This window comes from Schistocerca nitens, chromosome 4, assembly GCF_023898315.1.
Source record: "Schistocerca nitens isolate TAMUIC-IGC-003100 chromosome 4, iqSchNite1.1, whole genome shotgun sequence".
In the NCBI taxonomy this organism is placed as follows: domain Eukaryota; kingdom Metazoa; phylum Arthropoda; class Insecta; order Orthoptera; family Acrididae; genus Schistocerca; species Schistocerca nitens.
In genome coordinates this window covers 142963202-142981869 of record NC_064617.1, presented here as the reverse complement: position 1 = coordinate 142981869, position 18668 = coordinate 142963202, and the positions used below count along the sequence as shown (strand labels likewise).

At 41.5% G+C, this 18668-nt stretch overlaps 1 protein-coding gene across 1 annotated transcript in view; it reads left to right on the top strand.

Moving 5' to 3' along the window:
- Positions 1-18668, top strand: part of LOC126252171 (uncharacterized) — a 306249-nt gene that overhangs the window by 150347 nt on the left and 137234 nt on the right. Inside the window, exon 7 of the mRNA XM_049953039.1 lies at positions 16131-16156. Coding sequence (XP_049808996.1) covers positions 16131-16156 — 26 coding nt within the window. The remainder of the gene's footprint in view (positions 1-16130; positions 16157-18668) is intronic.

The following is an 18668-nucleotide window of genomic DNA, read 5'->3' as shown; positions in this document are numbered from 1 at the left end:
GTTCTGATTTCCATTAAAGTTATTTTGACTTTCCTATATGTTGAGTCAGTCCTTCCCAGAATCACTCCTTTCTCAATTTCTTCACATTTCTCATGCCATCACTTCGTCTTAGTTTCCTTGCACTTCCTGTTTATTCCATTCCTGAGTGACTTGTATTTCTGTATTCCTGAATGTCACTGAATATTTTTGCACTGTATTATTTCATCAATCAACTGAACTAATTCTACTGTTACGCATGGTTTCCTCGCAGCTACCTTCTTTGTACCTACGTTTTTCTTTCTAACTTGTGTGATTATTCATTTTAGAGATGTCCATTCCTCCTCAACCATACTGCCTACGGAGCTATTCCTTGTTGCTGTATCAACAGCCTTACAGAACATCAAATGTATCTCGTCATTATTTTGTATTTCGGTATGACACTTCCTTGCGTATTGAGTCTTCCGAACTATTCTCTTAAGCTTCAGCCTGCTCTTCATCACTACTACATTGTGATCTGAGTCTATATCTGTTCGTGGGTACACCTTCAGTCAAGTACCTGGTTTCGCAATCTCTATCTGACCATGATGTAATCTAAATGAAATCTGCCCGTATCAGCCGGCCTTTTCCAAGTATACTTCCTACTCTTGTGATTCTTCAACAGAGTATTCGCTATTACTAGCTGAAATTTATCAGAGAATTCAATTAGTCTTTCCCCTCTCTCATTTCTCGTCCCAAGGCCATTTTCTCCTGTAACATCTTCTTCAATTCCTTTCCCTACAACTGCATTTCAGTCTCCCATGACTGTTAGATTTTCATCTCCCATTACGTACTGTATTACTCTTCCAATATCCTCATATACCTCCTCTATCTCTCATCTTCAGCTACAGACGTCGGAACGTGTGCCCGACCTATCGTTGTCGGTGTTTGTTTGCTGTCAATTCTGGTAAGAACAACCCTATTACTGAACTGTTCACAATAACACACTCTCTACCCTACCTTCCTATTCATAGGGGAGTATTCTGGAATCTATTGGCAATGGGAGATCATCATGTTTTCCAGTTAAAGGCCACATGTCCTGTGTATACATATTATGTGTCTTTAATGCAGTGGTTTCCACTGCCTTCTGCATCCTCATGTCTTTGATCATTGCCGATTCTTCCGCCTTTAGGGACAGTTTCCCACCCCTAATGACAAGAGAGTGCCCTGAACCTCTGTGCGCTCCTCCGTTCGCTTTGACAAGGCCGTTAGCAGAATGAAGGTGAAGTATTTGACCGTCAATGCTGATTATTATTCAAAGTTTAAGCGTTGGCGGGTTTCGAAGCCAGGACCGTTGACCCTTTGATTAATAGTCAAAGACGGTATCCATGGTTTCCCGTTGGTCTCATTTTATTTGTTATTTTTCGTCAGATATGTTGGGGGGCGGTCGTCCCATGACACCCGTTCAAGTTCATCGTTGATCCATTCACTCAGTTTCTTTATTAGAAAGGGTCAGTTAGCCCTTTCACCGAACACGCTGAGGTACCACGGGTGTACTTTAAATGACATTTACAGTACTCACATTTTTTTTGCGGCTTGCAAGGATTACTTGTATATTAGAGAGGGAAGGCGGAAGTGCAAAACAACGGAAAAAAGAATATGTGTACGAAAAAGTCATTACGTGGTAAGAAGTGGAAATTCACACACTAGGAATTCGAGGAAGAAGAATCCGCATTTTATAAATATTTTAGAAAGTAGTGGCACCAGTTCTTTCATTTTGTACGATAAACTGCAGCCATGATTATTAAAAGGAGCACGATAGTAGGAGCTACCATCAAATCTCTTGAAAAAAAATAGATTGGTTTAAGTTTAGTTGTCAGTCCAGTGCCAATTTTTGTGCAATTGTACCTCCCTCAGTACCTTTCTCTTCAAGATTTATTGGTTTTCTTTAGGTCTTGTACTTGACTTTTAATAGTTCAAGTACGTTATTTGTACTGGGATTAGATAGTACATAAATATCGACCACTGATGTTTCCAAATCTGTTTCGCATACAATTCGGAAAGATAAATAACAGTAAATAAGCCTTCCACAAATACATATTTTAACAAAGAACACTAATACATATGTTGATGTACGTTTCACAAAAAAAAAACCATTTTGCCGTTGTTGCATTGTCTGAAGACTTCAGTCCATTTCTTTATGAAATACACTCCTGGAAATTGAAATAAGAACACCGTGAATTCATTGTCCCAGGAAGGGGAAACTTTATTGACACATTCCTGGGGTCAGATACATCACATGATCACACTGACAGAACCACAGGCACATAGACACAGGCAACAGAGCATGCACAATGTCGGCACTAGTACAGTGTATATCCACCTTTCGCAGCAATGCAGGCTGCTATTCTCCCATGGAGACGATCGTAGAGATGCTGGATGTAGTCCTGTGGAACAGCTTGCCATGCCATTTCCACCTGGCGCCTCAGTTGGACCAGCGTTCGTGCTGGACGTGCAGACCGCGTGAGACGACGCTTCATCCAGTCCCAAACATGCTCAATGGGGGACAGATCCGGAGATCTTGCTGGCCAGGGTAGTTAACTTACACCTTCTAGAGCACGTTGGGTGGCACGGGATACATGCGGACGTGCATTGTCCTGTTGGAACAGCAAGTTCCCTTGCCGGTCTAGGAATGGTAGAACGATGCGTTCGATGACGGTTTGGATGTACCGTGCACTATTCAGTGTCCCCTCGACGATCACCAGTGGTGTACGGCCAGTGTAGGAGATCGCTCCCCACACCATGATGCCGGGTGTTGGCCCTGTGTGCCTCGGTCGTATGCAGTCCTGATTGTGGCGCGCACCTGCACGGCGCCAAACACGCATACGACCATCATTGGCACCAAGGCAGAAGCGACTCTCATCGCTGAAGACGACACGTCTCCATTCGTCCCTCCATTCACGCCTGTCGCGACACCACTGGAGGCGGGCTGCACGATGTTGGGGCGTGAGTGGAAGACGGCCTAACGGTGTGCGGGACCGTAGCCAGCTTCATGGAGACGGTTGCGAATGGTCCTCGCCGATACCCCAGGAGCAACAGTGTCCCTAATTTGCTGGGAAGTGGCGGTGCGGTCCCCTACGGCACTGCGTAGGATCCTACGGTCTTGGCGTGCATCCGTGCGTCGCTGCGGTCCGGTCCCAGGTCGACGGGCACGTGTACCTTCCGCCGACCACTGGCGACAACATCGATGTACTGTGGAGACCTCACGCCCCACGTGTTGAGCAATTCGGCGGTACGTCCACCCGGCCTCCCGCATGCCCACTATACGCCCTCGCTCAAAGTCCGTCAACTGCACATACGGTTCACGTCCACGCTGTCGCGGCATGCTACCAGTGTTAAAGACTGCGATGGATCTCCGTATGCCACGGCAAACTGGCTGACACTGACGGCGGCGGTGCACAAATGCTGCGCAGCTAGCGCCATTCGACGGCCAACACCGCGGTTCCTGGTATGTCCGCTGTGCCGTGCGTGTGATCATTGCTTGTACAGCCCTCTCGCAGTGTCCGGAGCAAGTATGGTGGGTCTGACACACCGGTGTCAATGTGTTCTTTTTTCCATTTCCAGGAGTGTATTACAACTGCCTGACAAAATACAGGGAAATTTCACTTGCTGATCAATCTGATTCTACATACAGCACTTTTTCCACTTCACGTTGCAGCGATATTGCAAGATATTTCATAGTAAAATATTAAAAAAGACACCGGTATTTATAAATATCTAGTTTATAAATGTAGCAGAGGACAAGTAAATTAGTATGTCGTACAATGCTGACTGCTGTCTCGCTGCTTTAATTCATCTTTCGTCATTCACTATAAAATTATGAATTTTAACAAAAGAAATAACGAAACGAAACAACTTGTAACAATTAATAAAAATGGCTAACAACAGAGACTTTGAATAATTTTATGTATGTAGAGTGAAGCAGCGACTGAAAATCTGTAAGGTCGGGAATCTAACCCGGGTCTCCAGCTTTCTAGGTAGGTGCGTTAGCCGTTAAGCCACGTTGGCGCAGTGGTTCACACAACTACACGAATTACCCTGGCACGCGTCCCTCCTCTAATCATATCTGCATGAGACCAGTGGCCGGCCCTGGTGGGTGAGGGGTTCTAGGCGCTTCAGCCTGGAACTGCGCGACCGCTACGGTCGCAGGTTCGAATCCTGCCTCTGGCATGGATGTGTTTGATGTCCTTAGGTTAGTTAGGTTTAAGTAGTTCTAAGTTCGAGGGGACTGATGACCTCGACCTCAGATGTTGAGTCCCATAGTGCTGAGAGCCATTTGAACCTTTTTTTTTTTTTTTTTTTTTTTTTTGAGACCAGTAAAGTCTCTGAAATTGTGTCATTTCACTTCGAATAGCAACTGAATGTGGTTGTTTGGAGGGTGCGGGGGGGGGGGGGGGGGGAGGAACCAGCGAGGTCATCGATCTCGTCCGATTAGGGAAGGACGGGGAAGGAAGTCGACCGTGCCCTTTCAAAGGAACCATCCCGGCATTTGCCTGGAGCCTTAGGGAAATCACGGAAAACCTAAATCAGGATGGCCAGACGCGGGATTGAACCGTCGTCGTTCCGAATAAGAGCCCAGTGTGCTAGCCACTGCGCCACCTCGCTAGGTAGAATAACAACCGAGTTCAACCACGAGAACCACGACGAAACGAATTATGGGGATGAGCGTATGGCTGTGTATCGGGAGGAAATGTGCTTGGGGGCCACATGATCAACAATGACACCAGCCCTACAAAACTTTCTTCCAGAGACATCTTGCCGCTGACGTGACGTTACGTGACTTGTCCAGAGTGGAGGCCGTCATTTGAAATGCCTTGTTGAGTGTTTTTGCAGGATGTCACGTGGCGTGATATGACGGGCAGTGTGAACTTGCCTTAACTCGGTAGTGAAATTACTATCGGGCTATCAATTATATTTCGAAGCTCCATAAAAATTAAGTGCAAATTTATCCCTTATTATAAATTCAGAGAGGAGGAAGACGGTAATAGTTTCCTGAGGTACCCAGGAACAACTTTCCCGAATCTGATTTCGCATGCGACCATTTCTAGAAGATTTAATTGTATGCTCAAGTTCGCGGTAATCACTGAATTCACGTGAAAATTAAAACTGTCCACCTTGTTTCTTAATAGGCGATCGTGTTTCGATGTTTCGATAGCTGTATCCCAGGCACTTTTGGAATCCTCCCAGGACAGAAGATCTTCTTGATGCAATAATTTACCCACAGCCGTATGTATTGTAGAAATTTATTTTACTTTTTAACTTATATGTGCTACCAGTTTCGGCATTACATTGATGCCATCTTCTGGCCCCACTCCACATAGTCGTAAAATCTCTATACACGGAAGGAGCCATATAACTGGATTTTAACGGAGGGCAGTTAACATCTGACCGAACAAGCTGAGCTACGACGGGTGTAGTTTAAATGATCCATAATGGATCAACGAAGATCAGACAGAAGACGTTGTCTGTTCTCTAAATTGCAGCAGCTACTGCTTGGCTGCCGCACCTTGCTGCAGTTGGTAGTATTACTATCACTGGAGCGTTATCACTTCAAGTAAATAAATCTCGAGAGCACCACTAGCCCAGACCCATTTGGCAGCTTCTCTTTGGGCCCGGTTGCATCAAGATGAATTCAATGCGAACGCGCTATGTCCTTGGATATTACTGTCTCAAGTTTGCCTGTTCTTCGCTTTGAGCAGAAGCTAGTAATGTCTGTCTCCTATTGGCCTCACCTTTTTTCACTCTGCATTTGCGACTACGTGGTGCACCTGCCGGAAAGCTATATCTTCCTCCCTGTGGTAACAAGTTGCTGCTACAGCCCGCTTTTGTCACTTCCATCATTATCTCACTGGGGCAACTGCCTTTCTAACATGTCACGATTCTAACATACATTTTGAACTTCCCAGCACGTTAATAATACTGGTGCCTTTGAAGCCATTTTGTAACTTTATACGAGTATGTTGATTAGTGTATCGATTGTTTGATTTTCTTGCCAACGTCTCCGTTATCCATACTTGGTGTTAACACGTCAGTGGAGGCTGCTCTTGGTTATGTTCGGTTCTGTTTATGAATTCCGACAGAATACATCAAATTGATAAACTCTGATCTGTTTCATTAGTGTTAAATGGCCTGTCCACTTTTCTCGTTCTCCTAATGAAGCCACTCTGTATGTAGGACTGAAGTTGATTGCCATTAACTGACGAGAATGAGTAAGAAATCAGTCCGGTTTCTAATACCTTGTAAATTTCCCTTTCAAAAGGCAGAGCCAGTGCTGCGGCCTGCTAATTCTGGGGCGCGTTATTTACTAACTGCCACTCGGTGTTTGAGCAAAGTGGGGCTAACAAAACATTGACAGCGAGGTTGTTGTTGTTGTTGTGGTCTTCAGTCCTGAGACTGGTTTGATGTAGCTCTCCGTGCTACTCTATCCTGTGCAAGCTTCTTCATCTCCCAGTACCTACTGCAACCTACATCCTTCTGAATCTGCTTAGTGTATTGATCTCTTGGTCTCCCTCTACGATTTTTACCCTCCACGCTGCCCTCCAATGCTAAATTTCTGATCCCTTGATGCCTCAAAACATGTCCTACCAACCGATCCCTTCTTCTAGTCAAGTTGTGCCACAAACTTCTCTTCTCCCCAATCCTACTCAATACCTCCTCATTAGTTACGTGATCTACCCACCTTATCTTCAACATTCTTCTGTAGCACCACATTTCGAAAGCTTCTATTCTCTTCTTGTCCAAACTGGTTATCGTCCATGTTTCACTTCCATACATGGCTACAATCAATACAAATACTTTCAGAAACGACTTCCTGACACTTAAATCTATACTCGATGTTAACAAATTTCTCTTCTTCAGAAACGATTTCCTTGCCATTGCCAGTCTACATTTTATATCCTCTCTACTTCGACCATCATCAGTTATTTTACTCCCTAAATAGCAAAACTCCTTTACTACTTTAAGTGTCTCATTTCCTAATCTAATCCCCTCAGCATCACCCGATTTAATTTGACTACATTCCATTATCCTCGTTTTGCTTTTGTTGATGTTCATCTTATATCCTCCTTTCAAGACACTGTCCATTACGTTCAACTGCTCTTCCAAGTCCTTTGCTGTCTCTGACAGAATTACAATGTCATCGGCGAACCTCAAAGTTTTTACTTCTTCTCCATGAATTTTAATACCTACTCCGAATTTTTCTTTTGTTTCCTTTACTGCTTGCTCAATATACAGATTGAATAACATCGGGGAGAGGCTACAACCCTGTCTCACTCCTTTCCCAACCACTGCTTCCCTTTCATGCCCCTCGACTCTTAAAACTGCCATCTGGTTTCTGTACAAATTGTAAATAGCCTTTCGCTCCCTGTATATTACCCCTGCCACCTTCAGAATTTGAAAGAGAGTATTCCAGTTAACGTTGTCAAAAGCTTTCTCTAAGTCTACAAATGCTAGAAACGTAGGCTTGCCTTTTCTTAATCTTTCTTCTAAGATAAGTCGTAAGGTTAGTATTGCCTCACGTGTTCCAACATTTCTACGGAATCCAAACTGATCTTCCCCGAGGTCCGCTTCTACCAGTTTTTCCATTCGTCTGTAAAGAATTCGCGTTAGTATTTTGCAGCTGTGACTTATTAAACTGATTGTTCGGTAATTTTCACATCTGTCAACACCTGCTTTCTTTGGTATTGGAATTATTATATTCTTCTTGAAGTCTGTGGGTATTTCGCCTGTCTCATACATCTTGCTCACCAGATGGTAGAGTTTTGTCATGACTGGCTCTCCCAAGGCCATCAGTAGTTCTAATGGAATGTTGTCTACTCCCGGGGCCTTGTTTCGACTCAGGTCTTTCAGTGCTCTGTCAAACTCTTCACGCAGTATCTTATCTCCCATTTCATCTTCATCTCCATCCTCTTCCATTTCCATAATATTGTCCTCAAGTACATCGCCCTTGTATAAACCCTCTATATACTCCTTCCACCTTTCTGCCTTCCCTTCTTTGCTTAGAACTGGGTTGCCATCTGAGCTCTTGATATTCATACAAGTGGTTTTCTTCTCTCAAAAGGTCTCTTTAATTTTACAGCGAGGTAGGTGGATATAAAAGAGACTCAACATTTTCGAAAATAGGATCTCGAGGAAGATCTGTTGATCTTTGTATGCTAAAACAAATACAGGCAATGGACAAATAAAGATGTCCCTTAGTTTTCTACTAGCGGGTTATACAGTTGTACAATACTTGTGCGACCGACTGTAGTCATTGTTTGCCTTCACTGTTGGTCAGTTTCGGCTATTTAAACGAGACCCGAAGGACATTAAGCGTTTTCTCGCATGCGTCCATTATACTGGGATTCATTTTCACACACCTGGAACAATGGGTATCTTTAGTTGTATTTATTCCAAAGAAAGTTTAACGAGTTTAGGAGTGATAGTACGGGAATCCCCGAGAGGTGTGCGTAACAATTTGATCATAATTTAACATTTATTTATTTCGTTAAAACACTCAAACACAACATCACTACTAGGAGGAGCGACCTCCAGATTAAGCTTGTATTTTACTAATAATTAAGAAACCAAGAAGCCAGAATCATAAAAATGTTGTCGAAGAATCTTCTTAAAATTTGGCCAACCGTAACACAGACATTTAAAGGGGGTGTCTAATAACAAATAAAACAGTTTCACACCACTAATTCTTATTGAAAATGCAATCTTTAACCAGATCTAAGCCTGTAGACTACTAATTGAATACAGGCGAGCAAGAAGTTACCTCAGGAAATAATGTGCCGCAGGGAGTGATATTCTAAAATGCCAAAAACTGCTTTAAACAACTGAGACAACTTTCTTAGAATAAACGTTGAATGTCGGCCACCAACACTGTCCTCACCAGTTGCATTAATAAATATTCTGACTTCATTTTCTCATACACTACCCCGGCCGGCTCTCTTGACCAAGAATGCCCTTTTTGCCAGTACTAGACTGCTTTATATGTCCTCCTCGCTCCGTCCGCCATTGGTTATTTCACTGCCTAAGTGGCAGAAGTCCTCGTCTACTTCGTGACCATAAATCCTAAGTTTCTCGCTGTTTTCATTTCTGCTACTCCTCATTACTTTTGTCTTTCTTCTATTTACTATCAATCCATTTCTTTACTCGTTAGACGGTTCATGCCAATCAGCTGCTCATGTAATTCTTCTTCATTTTCACTCAGGATAGCAATTTCACCAGCGAATCGTATGATTGATATCCTCTCATCCTGAATTTTAATTCCACTCCTGAACCTTTCTTTTATTTCCACCACTGCTTCTTCTATGTTCAGATTGAATAGTACGGGCGAAAGACTACGTCCCTGCCTTACATCGTTTTTCATCCCAGCACTTCGTTCTTGCTCGTCCACTCTTATCATTGCCTCTTGGGTCTTGTACATTTTGTGTATTACCCGTCTCTCCCTATAGCTTACCTGCATTTTTCTCAGAATTTCAAACATATTGCATCCATTTACATCGTCGAACACTTTTTCCAGGTCGACAAATCCTATGAACGTGTCTTGATTTTTCTTTAGTCTTGCTTCCATTATAAAGCACAACGCCAGAGTTGCCTCTCTGGTGCATTTACCTTTATTAAAGAAAAATTGATGGTCATTTAACACAGTCACAGTTTTCTTTTCAGTTCTTCTGTATATTATTCTTCGATGCATGAGCTTTTAAGCTGATTGTGCGACGATTCTCGTGCTTCTCAGCTCTTTCAGTCTTCGGAATTGTGTGGTGATACTTTTCTGATAGATGGTATGTCGCCAGACGCACACACTCTTTACAGCAAAGTGAATAGTGGTTTTGTTGCCACTTCACTCAATAATTTTAGAAATTCTAATGGAATGTTATCTATCCTTTTGTCTTATTTGACCTTAAGTCCTCCAAAGCTCTTTGAAATTCGAATTCTAATACTGTATTCCCTACCTCTTCTAAATCGAGTCTCTTATCTCATCAGACAAATGTTCCTTCTCATAGAGACTTTCAATGTATTCATTGCACCTATCCGTTCTCTCCTCCGCATTTAACAGTGGAATCCCCGTTAATATTACCACACTTGCTTTTAGTGTCAGAGAAGGTTGTTTTGACCTGTATGCTGAGTCTTTCCTTCCGACAATAATTTTTTTGATTCCTTCACATTTTTCATGGAGTCATTTCGTCTTAGTTTCCCTGCGCTTCATATTTATTTCATTGATTAGCGTCTTGTTTTTCTGCAGTCCTGAGATCCCCGGAACATTTTTGTTCTTCTTCCTTTCATCGAACAACTTAAGTATTTCTTCTGTTGCCCATGGTTTCTTCGCAGTTACCTTCTTTTTACCTATGTTTTTCTTTCAATCTTCTGTGATTGCTCTTTTTAGAGATGGCCATTCCGCTTCAACTGTACTGCCTACTAAGCTATTCCTTATTGCTGTAGGTAATTAGTTAAATAAGTTCTGCTACTTTGAAGATATGCAAACTTAGCAACGCGATCTGACTCGAAAATGTATAGAGTACTGTCATTCAACATGACTAATAAGTGTAAGTAGTACTTTAATGAATAGGTTCGTGAACGCTACATGTGTTACCTCTCCGTTCATAGCATTCAGCTGTGCCATGGGCCTGCCTCCCCTGTTGTGTGTGCACATAAATGTCAAAAAGAGTTTATCAGTATGAGCACTTGCACCACTAATCACTAATTTGTTTCCTGCATAAACGTGGCGTTGGGTGAGTCAGCCCACACAACACAAGGTATCGCTGCAACAGACAGCAGCCAACTATACGACGACCTACCATTTTTGTTTTATCAGCAAATGAAAACTGATTAGCATGCAAATAGATTCTATTTATTATTATCTATATCTGTTTTTGAGTGGAGATCCGGCTAAGTAGCTGCGACTTGTGTATTTAACCTTCGTAGCACGACCAGATGGCAGCTTAGCAGAGTAGCACATTCCAACAGATCAAGTAGAAGAGTGATATAGTTGGCTCTGAGCACTATGGGACTCAACTGCTGAGGTCATTAATCCCCTAGAACTTAGAACTAGTTAAACCTAACTAACCTAAGGACATCACAAACATCCATGCCCGAGGCAGGATTCGAACCTGCGACCGTAGCGGTCTTGCGGTTCCAGACTGCAGCGCCTTTAACCGCACGGCCACTTCGGCCGGCAGTGATATAGTTCTGGCAAATTCTTACAACGTATGTTAAGTAAAACAAAAACTGTATTGACTTTAAAGACAACAGAAAAATTTCAACTTTACAGACAAAGGGAGCATCACCTGAAGTATGTAATTTTGATTTCTTAAAAAAACTTACACTCCACGAAAAGCTAACTTCGATGATTTTCTAATAGCAAGGAACTGATTAAAGCAATCAGCGATGCACTAACATGCTTCCAAGCATTTACGAACAGCAATTTTTGAATTCCTATTGCACTGTGCAGAAACTCGCTATCGGTTACCTAAGCGCGGAGTACTGCAAATAAGCATCCCCAAAATAATCTCGCCAAGCGGAGATAACCTTCATCACGTGAAGGAAAATCGTGTTGGTCTCACCCGGTCCTTGTGCACTGCAGTGCCTGCTTAGTTTCATGGGCTTAGGCCAGACCAGCATGGCTTCTTTCTCAACATCACAAACACAGCACAAACTGCCTTTTCGTTAATACTATACGAGATGGAGACAAGAAAAGACCACCAGTAGTAGCAGACTCAACAAGCAACACGGCATGTTCCGCACCCCCGAACGAATACTACTGGCTGAGAGGAACACCGAATCGCCAGAGACTAAAGTTCGTGGCAATGAGCATGCAAAGAATTTGCTAAAGGGCCGGCATCGATATATCGAAATTAGTTAGAGCAGGATCTCGTAGATTATAGGAAATGTAGGCATAGCGACACATAAAAAGACACTGTGTGGGGATGAAAGCCCTGGCTGACAGGCACCTTTCAATTGTAAGTTCGTCCACAGACCCAGTTAAAGGAATGAAGTAATAAATGCGTTAAGTAAGGTATCTGATTACGTGAAATTTTGCATAGATGGGAACGAAAATAACAGATATCTCCGTCTGAAACTTAAAATGAAGAGTATTTCGTTTCAGCGCTCTGGGCTGTTTAGGTATGACTCACAACCTCCCTGGCACCATCTGCTGTACCATCACTACTTTCAAAAAGTGGCCTGTGGCCAAACCATTTCTCCCCGATAGGCTGTTAGTCCAGCAAGACAAGCAAACGACGTTCTGTTATGTTTGTAAACGAGGACAGAGGGCGATCCTGTAGGAGGAACATCCACAACTGACCATCATACCAGAGGTTGAAAATACCGCTACAGTTGTAAAGTTCTTTTATTATTACGTGACCGGTTTCGGTCTCTTATAAGCCCATCTTCAGGTGTCTTACTGAAAACAGCAAGAGACGGGAGATAATTTTTACACGCAGCAATACATATAAGAAACAAAAATTTCATAATAATTTTTAAAAACTGAAAAATCCGCCGATCGGGCTAGGTGCTGTGAAACTTATGTCAACGCGAAAGACGCAACAGAGAATGCTACGGACAACTTCCTGGGTAGAGAAATACACAAATAATAGCTAGACACGTACACTTTGTGCTGTGACCCCTGAGCGCCGCGGTGGTTGTGTACAAGGCGCAGTGTCCTGCCTACGATCGCAGATGAGGGAGTAGCGGATGCGAAGGAGGAAGCAAACTGGTAAACCAGAGTGGCAAAAGTGCTGCCATCTGTTGACAGGGAGAAGAACGTAAGGCCACTAGTCCGGCCGTTCAAAATTTAAATTAGTAGTTTAGAAATGAAGAAAAAAACGTAAAAATTACATAAAAAGACACGAAATAAGTTAAAAGTACATTAAGCGTAGTAAAGAAGCATGTTAAACAGGACAGTACAGAATTGTAGTAAAATTGAGTGGACGCTGCGATGTTGTTGTTGTTGTGGTCTTCAGTCCGAGACTGGTTTGATGCAGCTCTCCATGCTACTCTATCCTGTGCAAGCTTCTTCATCTTCCAGTACTTACTGCAACCTACATCCTTCTGAATCTGTTTAGTGTATTCATCGCTTGGGCTCCCTCTACGATTTTTACCCTCCACGCTGCCCTCCAATACTAAATTGGTGATCCCTTGATGCCTCAGAACATGTCCTACCAAACGATCCCCAATCCTATTCAATACCTCCTCTTTAGTTATGTGATCTACCCATCTAATCTTCAGCATTCTTCTGTAGCACCACATTTCTAAAGCTTCTATTCTCTTCTTGTCCAAACTATTTATCGTCCATGTTTCACTTCCATACATGGCTACACTCCATACAAATACTTTCAGAAACGACTTCCTGACACTTAAATCTGTACTCGATGTTAACAAATTTCTCTTCTTCAGAAACGCTTTCCTTGCCATTGCTAGTCTACATTTTATATCCTCTCTACTTCGACCATCATCAGTTATTTTGCTCCCCAAATAGCAAAACTCCTTTACTACTTTAAGTGTCTCATTTCCTAATCGAATTCCCTCAGCTTCACCCGATTTAACTGATCTTCCCCGAGGTCGGCTTCCACTAGTTTTTCCATTCGTCTGTAAAGAATTCGCGTTAGTATTTTGCAGCCGCCGGCCGCTGGTGGCCGAGCGGTTCTAGGCGCTCCAGTCTGCAACCGCGCGACCGCTGCGGTCGCAGGTTCGAATCCTGCCTCGGGCATGGATGTGTGTGATGTCCTTAGGCTAGTTAGGTTTAAGTAGTTCTAGGGTACTGATGACCTCAGATGTTAAGTCCCATAGTGCTCAGAGGCATTTGAACCATTTATTTTGCAGCCGTGACTTATTAAACTGATAGTTCGGTAATGTTCACATCTGTCAACACCTGCTTTCTTTGGGATTGGAATTATTATTTTTTTCTTGAAATCTGAGGGTATTTCGCCTGTCTCATATATCTTGCTTACCATATGGTAGAGTTTTGTCAGCGATGGCTCTCCCAAGGCTGTCAGTAGTTCTTATGGAATGTTATAAAATCTATATATAAACCGTAAAACGCCATGAGACTTTCCCCACTAAATTAGAAACCTACTTGCCACTCATCTAAAGGGAAAGTTTCATTGCGTTTTACGTGTATTTTTTATATAATTTTTCGTTTTTTCTTCATTTTACATGCCAGTGGCCCCGAGTTCTTCTCCCCGTCAGCAGATGGCAGCAGTTTTGCCACTCTGGTTTACCAGTTTGCTTCCTCCTCATCCGCTCTTCCCTGTTGTGAGCTCATAGGTTGTAAACCGCCCATTGTACACGTCCACAGCGGCGCTCGGGGATCACAGCACAAAGTGTCCTGCTATTATTTATATATCTCTCTACCCAGGCAGTCGTCTGTAGCACTATCTGGTGTCGCTTTCGCATTGACATAGGTTTCACAGCACCTAGCCCGACCGGCGGTTTTGAAATGTTTTTAAAATTTTTTAATGAAAATTCTTGTTTTTATGCTTATTGCTGCGTGTAAAAATTATCTCCCGCCTCTTGCTATTTTTAGCACGACACCTGAAGATGTGCTTGTAAGAGCCCGAAACCGGTCGTGTGATAATAAAAGAACTTTACAACTGTAGCGGTATTTTCAACCTGTGGTAGGACAGAGGGGCAGGCAGAGTCTAAGGTCTGGGGAAGGATCGTCAGCTATGCTTGCATAGCTCAGTCGGTAAGAGCATTACCCGCGCAGGGTTCTGGGTTTGAGTCCCAGTCCGGGGTACAGTTTCAGTCAGTTAGGAAGTTTCAGAACAGAGCAGTCTCTGTTGCAGACTGATTTATCCTGGGAAAAGGAAAATCAGTTGATCGTTATAAATACGAAAATTTCCCTTACGAAGAGCAAAGATAATTACAATCCTTAGCTCACAAACGAAGCTGATCGATGCAGAAAATGGAAAGTCAGTAGATGAGAATAGTATAAAATTTGTGAAAAACAGTCTATATCGCAATGGTTACTTTACTTAAAATGACTGGTTTTGGCTTAGTCTTAGACCATCTTCAGAATAACACTGTGAAGGATAGAAATCAGATTGTTGCTCACTATTTTTAACTACGTGTTCTGTCCTATAGGCGCTACTTTCTTATAATTATTCAGTTTTATGTAAGCTGTGACTTCAAATTATGTGTACTTTATGTAAATCGTTCCCCATTGGCTGACGTCGATGACATACACACCAAAAGCGCCTTCGCCAGACCTTTATAACGCAATGCTGCCTATCAAACAGCAGCAGTTTCAGCAATTGAGGTCTACTCATTGTTCTGAACATTGTTCACTTCAGCTGATGGGTAAAGACTCTTCGATTTTAATAAGCATAAATTACTTTATTTTAAGTCACTGACTTATGTACGATTTCTATCCTTCACAGTGCTATTCTGAAGATGGCTTAAGATTAGGCAGAAACCGGTCATTTTAAATAAAATAACCAATGCAATCTGGACTACCTTTTAATAATTTCATTTAACTTACAAGATCGCTGTTCTCTGAAAATGTTACCAAAAGTCTGAAATGAGATCGTGGGATATCTTGAAATATAAACCATTTTCCTCTTCAGTGTCATGATATGGATATTAATGACAACTTTTTCATAATTCACTTATATGTATAGCAGTAATCGGAATAACTTAATGTGACTAAGAAGTTGTCTCAGAGGAGGCAGTAGAGGTGGTAAAATCCTTACTTCATCGCAGGAGCGACAATTTAATTATTGGTAAAAGACATTGAAAAAAGGATATAGATCAAATGCGGCTGACAGTTTACTGTCTTTCGAATAATGGTCTTAAAATGTTGAAAAAATTGGAAGCTCGACATATTGTTCAACGTTACCAGACCGTTATCTAATGAAGGATGAAAGTTACCATACTGAACGCTGAGAAACCTCAGTTAGTAGCTTCTTAGCGCATTTAAGTTTGTGGAGATCAACATACCTCGCAGAAATACACTGTAGTTTAGTTAATAAGATGAAAAGTCGAAGTAATAGATTGACCCGCATTTCTTCTTTGCGCCTCCTTGAATCCCGTGTAGTGGCGGCTGAACATTTATTGCAAGGTTACCAGACAAGGAACTTGAAACACTGTACTAGAAATAAAACTCATTGCTCTGTTTTCTTCTCTTTCAGATCCAAACGCCAGGTCAAAAGTGGAGGTAAGAAGAAAATTCACTTTTTTTGATTAATAATGTACTTACGTAGATAAGCTTCGTTAGTAACTATAGAATTTACAACAATGGAACATAAAATTTAATTTCAGTTGTCTCATTTAAGTTGGAAGTATATCGCGGAATATAATGTTTTAAAATACAACTAATGCAGTTGTCTATTACTGCCACTTACGTTACTGAGAAGAGGGAGACACCAGTTCCATCTGTATTGCAGAATTTTATACGTGAACGCTTTGAGAAAGGAAAAAATTTATGACACATCGCATGTTTCTCTAGCTGCAGTTAAGGGGAGTTAGAACGGAAATTTTGTTTACAAATTTTCGGATTTTTATCTGATTATAAAATTTGCGATTTTCCAAATAAAGTGATGTACGTGTATCACTTATAAACTCACATGGGAAGTATTTCATTTTCTTTTTTTAGATATAGCCTGCACTGGTCGAAAATTTTAAAATTTTTACGTGCATTCAACACATCTGCACTGTCTTCTTAAGTTTCACTTTCATGTGATGGTGATCGTTCAGGTCGGTTGTCATTAAATTTCTTCTTGTAGTGAGTGCAGTAGTTACTGGACAATGGATGTGTGTACTTGAAGACTGAAATATTTCTGCAATACCTCTGACAAATTTCCAACAACTGGGAAGTGTTTTTCACTTTTCTTTAGCACCACTTTCTTGTGTCTTTTTTTCATAGTCCACACATCTCACTCTTTCACAATTGTTTTTCCTCACTGACATTGTATCTAACAAAAAGTTCAAACCTAATACGAAACTCGATGCAGACTGGTTTATGTGCAAGTTTTCACTCATTATGTTACAAACAGAAGAGCACTGGAAAAAGTTTTCCCAACATGCATATTTTACAGTAGAAATTCAGTGATGCGAAATACGCAGAATGTTGAAAAATTTTTAACACTTTACACAGAAAAATATTGCCCACTGTGTTTGCACTGACTATTAACATATTAACCGAATAATATTTTGTGTAATTCTTATAAGTTTTTGGGTGAGGTTTTTCGAGTAAATAATTCACAAAAACTCATAAAAATGCAATTTTTTTACATTTTTAGTAATAAACATTTACGTAATACGGATAGCTGGAATGGAGAAAATATGGTTTAAAATTACATCAGAAGTATCTGGTAATATGACGGAAAAGATAGAAAAAAATTTTTTTAATGGAAAAATTAACTTAAATTTCATATTTTCATCTTAAATTTGTAAGTTAAAGGAAGCCCATAAGTGTGCAGTGTCAACTAAATTTCAACACACTACGACGGAGCTTTAACGCAAAACATTTGCTAGGCCTCTTGTACTTTTGGTTTATTATGTATATCAAAAAGAATCATTCGATTTGGCATTTCTATATTTCTGAAACTAAGAAACATAAACAATGTATTTTGTTTTTCTGATACCTTTTCATAAGTGATCAATATGTCTCCCTTGAGAAACACAGCATGTGTCACTGCGGTACTCAAATTGTTCTCATACTGCAGGGAGTATATCTTGAGTTACAGCTTCCACAGCTGCTGTTATGAGATGTCTCAGATCATTCATTGCTGCTGGTAATGGAGACACATTAACAGAGTCTTTTAGAAACTCCCACAAAGAAATAAACACACACAGTCAGGTCTTAAGTCTGAATCATTTGGTCCAGTGTGACCAATCCACGATTCAGTAAGCCTTTGATTTAAAAATTCCCGCACTTCCAGATGCCAGTGTGGCAGCGCCCCATCCTGTTGCTAAATGAAGTCGTCCAAGTCAGTCTCCAACCGTCGGAAAACAAAGTTAAAGCACACCAAGATATGTGGTTCCTGTTACAGTGTTCTCGGCAAAGTTGGTAATTTTTTTAATGTAGAAGACTCGGGATTTCTGTGTCGTAATGGTCATGTCCCGAAGAGAATGGCAACTCAGTTTGAGAGACAAGAAACATCCTATTAACTTCTCATGATTGGGATTCACAGTCATATAATATTTCTTAAAACACATCATCGTCGCCCTTGACTGTATGAAATATTTATTATTACGATTGCAATTTCGGCCTTAGGGTCATTTTCAAGTAACACTGCAAAAGTTACATGTCGTCGGCAAAATGCAGCCTTTTGAATGCGAGAATCCCACCAGATCCTATGAGCACTGATCGGATCTGGTGGGATTCTCGCATTCAAAAGGCTGCATTTTGCCGACGACATGTAACTTTTGCAGTGTTACTTGAAAATGGCACTAAGGCCGAAATTGCAATCGTAATAATAAATATTTCATACAGTCAACGGCGACTATGATGTCTTTTAAGAAAGAAACTTTCTGATGGTAAAACCATGAGAGGCAGGCTGACGGACTAAATGACTGATGAACTACAGCAGTATTATGGGATGGCCACTAGAAATAATACTGAGGATTAGTTGAAAATGAAACAGGCAGTACCTTCGTCCACTGACTGTCAACTGATGAAAAACTAGTACACCACCTTTGCCCTCCTCCGCCTGATTCTTGGTGCA